Source organism: Phaseolus vulgaris, chromosome 10 (genome assembly GCF_051622355.1).
Source record: "Phaseolus vulgaris cultivar YP4 chromosome 10, ASM5162235v1, whole genome shotgun sequence".
NCBI classification, from domain to species: domain Eukaryota; kingdom Viridiplantae; phylum Streptophyta; class Magnoliopsida; order Fabales; family Fabaceae; genus Phaseolus; species Phaseolus vulgaris.
This window is the reverse complement of record NC_143507.1, coordinates 5,750,345-5,756,132: the sequence shown is the minus strand read 5'-3', so window position 1 is coordinate 5,756,132 and position 5,788 is coordinate 5,750,345. Positions and strand designations below refer to the sequence as shown.

The 5,788-nt window shown below is 32.8% G+C and overlaps 1 protein-coding gene across 1 annotated transcript; it reads right to left on the bottom strand.

The window, feature by feature from the left end:
• Positions 1–4,220: 4,220 nt before the first annotated feature.
• LOC137818627 (uncharacterized) lies at positions 4,221–5,534 on the bottom strand. Its single transcript, XM_068622157.2, has one exon. The coding sequence runs from the start codon at positions 5,233–5,235 to the stop codon at positions 4,336–4,338; it is 900 nt and encodes a 299-aa protein (XP_068478258.1). The 5' UTR covers positions 5,236–5,534; the 3' UTR covers positions 4,221–4,335.
• Between the last annotated feature and the right edge of the window lie 254 nt (positions 5,535–5,788).

Below are 5,788 nucleotides of genomic sequence, written 5' to 3'. Positions count from 1 at the left end.
CAATTTGTCCTTGAATGCATTAGGGAAATGGATTAACGTACTTGTAGGAAATAATGCACATGTGCCATTTCGTGACTCAAAACTTACTAAACTATTTTGTGATTCATTTGGAGGTAAGATTCAATGAGTATAAGAATTCATGTTTTCTTTTTGTTTATTTCTTTTATTACTATTAATATAAAGGAGAAAATTTTCAATTATTGCATGTTATGTATAACATGGTGACTGGTAAAACACACTTGTTCTTGAATTAGTCACATGTTCCTGTATAAGAGAATAAAAAGAGGCCCCATAATTAAAGAATTATTCTGCTATATATTCAATTTGCATGTATAGAACATGTGGTGAAGCTTAGGACACTTGGGTAATTAAGAATAAACTATGGACTTACACTCACTATTAATGCTTGTATTATATACTTTGTAGATAAATATTTAAAATGGACTTGTGTTTCATTTCTAAGAAGTCACCTCTTTTTGAACCACCATGCACATCAGAGGGAAATCTTGGTTCAAAATAAGTTGTTCCATTATAGACTAGAGATATTATGAGATCAATAGACTAGAGATATTATGAGATCAATATTTTGTTAAAGTTACCGAAACAAGGTTTTAGCTTGCATTTTTCTTTTCTTAAGTTTGCATTCACATCTTACCACAATAATTATTTTCTTATTTTTAAATACATCCATTAAATTTTACATTAAATAGTTTAGGTCAAATTTATATCTCTAAAATATGTATAATATTTTATATTTTATATAACATTTGCAGAGTTATAATTTTCTCTTTCAATTGTATACTTACCCAAAAAAAATTGTATTTCATTTTAATTTAATGACATATAAATTTTGTCAAATTTTCTTTCCTCATTCATTTATACTTACTTTTAAATACATATTACTTTCTTTGCTCAATTATTATTTTTCTATTTTTTTATTTCTTTCTTGACCTTTTCAAAATATTTTCTTTAAAAGGTTTTAATATTAATTCACTTTTAGCTCTTTAACTAACTAAATTATTAAATTATTTTAATTATATTTAATTAACTTATATAAAAATTTAAATTTCATCTCCAAAATAAATTATTCAAAATTAAAATGAATATTTATTAAAATACTATAAATTCAAAAAAATTAATAAACAGATATATTTATACATATGATAAAAAAATTAAAAAATAAGTCATATTTATGTGTTGACTAGTAATTTTTCCTAATCGCATAGGTTGCAAAATTCTTCAGTGTTACGTCAATCAATCCGGGGCAACAAAATTTTTATTCTTATGGATTTTGTTTTAATATATGTATTTATTAACTTATTATTATGAAATGAATTTTAAGTTAACTCAACCTTATAAATTAGGTTTGTACATATTTATATATTATAAAATGTTTTTATTTTTAGTTGATATGAGATTTTCATCACATCCCATCATGTCGAAACTGTCAATTTGTGTATTTGACTATGTTTATGAACGATTCGATATCGGTTTCATTTAGAACTTATCATAAAGAGAATTTATTGAACCTATTATTACACCGACTATCGAACACTATCAGAATGTAAACCTCATCTTATACATCAATAGTATAAAATTAAATTAGACTTAAACTTCTTAATAATTATTAATAATTATTGAAGTATTCTACTCCACTACACATAAAAAGTTCATAAAAAAAACAAACTATATACCTTTATTCCGTCACTTTTTAATTTTAAAGGTTATATATAATTAATTGCCCTTTAATCTTGAATGAGCTACTTAAATGATTATAAAATGTTGATTTTAAGATGTAAGATACCCACGTAATTGATTATGCAAGTAATCTAAAACCACATTAATCTAAAGACCTGCATAATTAATTATATACAAAAACATAATTAATTATACATAAATCATGATAACTATATAGGTGTTGTAATATACATTTTACACGAAGAAATATAAATAATCAAATATAAACATGCTATAATGATTATACAAAGATAATTTTAGAAAAGTCAATTATTAATTGATTTTAAAATTAAAAATAAGTCACTTAAAATATAATAGTAATTCCATAATAATTCTCATTTTCTTTTTTATAATCAAAGAATCAAGCAAGTTCATTCAAAGTTTGTAATATTTTCTTTTCTATTCTACTTATTTTAACCGTGTACTAGTTGGAGTGGATGATTATTCAATATCTGGTATAGATCGATATATTTAAATGTATTAAAATAAAAAAAAAAATAATTAATAAAATTAAATCATAAAAAAAATTAGATAATATATTTTTAATCATGATTTGCATGTGAATCTCAACTCAACACAATAACATAACTCATCATTAGAGTCATATAAATAAGTGCAACAACAAAAACAAAAATATGTCATTATTAGGTATATTTTGTATGAAATATTAAACATTTATTCAAGTATCATAGCATCCTTAGCAAGTGTTCTCCCAATATTGAAAATAAAAAATAAAGATAGAAAACAAAGTTCGATGAAAAGTAATTGTTCAATTAGGAAAAGATTCTCTCATCCCTTTGTATAACAAATAATGTCATTTTTTATTTATTCTTTTTCTTCCATTTCACACTTCCTTTTACACAAGGATGATAAAGCCGGACAGGTCATACGGGCCATCCCGCGTCTCACTAGTAAAAGATGCGGGACAAACTCAGTTTTTCAACTCATCGACCCGCTTTAGCTCGCTCCACATAATCCATATCCCGCGCGGGCCAACTACAGGGCAGGGCAGACTGGCCTGTTGGGTAGCATAAAAAGAAAAGTTTGTGTGTTGACTTAGCAATGACAAGGCAAATTGAACTGAAAAAAATAAGTTTTCCTTTTCCATTCATATTCCTTCATTCCAACGCTGCAACTATGTTTATTGTAATGATGTTTATGTTTAATGTTTTTGAATTAACTATTTTTAATGTTTTTGAAATGGAAGAATATTAATATTTGATTTTTATTTTAATTGAATTATTGATGTTTGACTATGTTTGAAATGGAAGAAAAAATATTGATGTTTGATACTATCAAATATAGGTTCAATTTGACAATTTTTTAAGAGCAAAAAGTAAAAAATATTTTTATTGATTTTTTTTTTTAAAAAAAACGAATGCGAACTAGCCCACAAACCCATGGGCTAACCCTTATGTAGGACGGGACAAAGAGTACAACCTGTGTTCATTACGCGAAATGGACCAACTCAACCTACATTTTACAAATTGTTCTCGAACGGGTGTTGGGGCCTAGAGAACGATTGCTTTGCTCCTCCACTCGGTCGCTCGCTTCTACACTCAGCTTCTTGCTTCGCCTTCCTCCTCTTGATCGTCTGGTGACCCAGGCTCGGATGGTACCTGCAGAAGGCACTCCGACGATCAAGTCAGTAAGGATGTCGACACTCGATTGTCAGAGTATTGTAGATAATGTACTTGATTCTTAGAATCTGCGCTATTTATATTACCTTAATGGACCTTTGTTGGTGGGCCAGATTAGGATGTTTGTTTGTGTTTAAGATTACGCTAAACAACTCTTAATTATGAGTTAATCTTGCTGACTTGGTCAATAGATCAGTCACATGTTATCACGTGACCTTTCTATCATGAACTAGTAATGAGATGACCCGCTATCCTAATTTTTCACCATAGAAAAACAAATAACTAAAAATATTTGATTCCACGACAACCTGTTCTCTCAAGCCAACTGTCCCTTTATTATAGCAAGAAACACCATATGCTCACACCTATCACACCAGCAATCAATTCGATGTCTACCATTGTCTAAACGCAGGACCACATTATCTGCGCTTTAAAAAGGAAAGATTTGAGTCAACATTATATTAATTTCATGGACCAAATAATTCAATCTTTTGTTCAATTTATTAATATCATGAACAAAATGTACTTATCTCTAATTTAATTTATTAATTTTAAAATGTATTTTGCTCATTATTTTATTATTATTCCAACGAAGGTTTTTTCCCCTAGGAATCTGACTTTTAAAAATCCAAAACATTCACGTGTTTGTCCCCTTCCGAATTCATTATCCAAAACATTGTTTTTTTTTCAATTATACAAAAGTTTCTTTACACTCTGGATGGTCAGATGCGCCTCTAAAATAACATCCTATTCGCCGCTTAGAATAAACAACAACGTTCATTTGCCGCATATAAATTCAATGTATTTATGCGCAATAATATAAAAAAAGTAGACGCAATAATATATCTCAACAACCATAATTTTCAGTGAATTTAAACTATTATTTCTTTTTTACAAAATCTTACATGCAACACTAAACTAAACTAAAAAAAAAAAAAAAACTTAAAAAAATCATTAATCATCTCGTAAGGACAACCACACTGCCGCGTCTGGCCTCCGAAACGGAGTCGTCGAAGCCCACAAACCTACATTTTGCACCACTCAACGCAGAGACGACGGTGGGAACCGGATTTCCCTGAACAGGGTTCGTTGTTCTCCGATACGGAGCAAACCACTTGTTCTGCATGTACCGGTTTTTTCTCCACGGAGGCACAGTTAACCCTCGTTTCCTAAAACAACGCTTAGCAACACCGCACAAGATCCGAACGGTGCGTTTCAACTCCTCTGCGGTTCCAACGAATATTCTCGGAACGTAGGTCAGAAACTCTAGGTACTCACTCGTTGGCCGTGCGATCTCGAACTGGCCGACGAAATCAAGGTCCACGAAGTACCTCTTATGCCACGTGGACTGTTCCGATCGCACCACGTCGATAAAGTCATAGCTACCCGCTGTGCTGCCACCGGAAGAGTCCCACCGCGTTTTGCAGATCGCGGCATTGTGTCCGTTCTGCCGCAAAAACGACATCGCGTTTCGCAGATACGTCGAAATGTTTTGTTCCTTCAAAAGCGCGAATTTCTCCGCGGCCTCCGAAGCGTGCGCGAGAAGCAAGTTTTTGTATGAGTCGGAAGCGTTGGATTCGCTTAGCATTAGAAGTTCATCCACCGAGTCGATGCAATCGGCGACCGAGTCGACTCGGTCCGAGTCAATATCGTTCTTCGCTGAGCTATCGTCCGAGTTGTCATTGTCCTCGAGGAAATCATGCACGAGTTCGGAGAGGCACGGCGAGTCGCCGTCACCGGAATGTTCGCTCCCGCTGCTGATGTAGCTTAGTAGCCGGCGGTCGCCTCCGACGAGACGAGCTTTGGCTTCGTCGTTGAACGGGTCAGTAACTCGTTTCTTTCTTGCTAAAACCACCATTGATTCGTATTTTTCTGAAATTTTTTGGATCAATTAATAATGAATTGCTAGATTTGGTGATGGATTGGGTTGAGAATGGTTTGTGTCTGTGGAAGTTACTTATAAAGACGAACAAAACGCTGGAATTTTCTGGAGAATATTCGTGGAAAACAGTTTCAGATTTAAAATGATTGCTGTGATCTTGATTCAATGTTGTGTGTGATTTGACTCATTTGAAGTTTGGCGAAGTTAAAATGGGGATATGCGGGTAGGATCCGAATGACGGGAATGTGGGGTTGTTGTGAGATGCTTGGCATATCCACTTATATTCGGGTCAAGTCTTGCACCCGTGACGTGTGAGAGCGTGATTCCACCATGTGTGCACGAGTTATAGGTGAGCTTGCATGAGCGTGGCACGTGGTGAGTTGATTGAGACAGTAGTTGGATAAGGTAGTAACGGGAAGGAAGGGTGGGGTCGTTTGAGGGGATAGGGTTGCCGTTTAGTGAACCGGAAGGTCATCAGACACAACTTGTGGACTTCTTTTCATTATGTTTATTATTAATCATTAATATT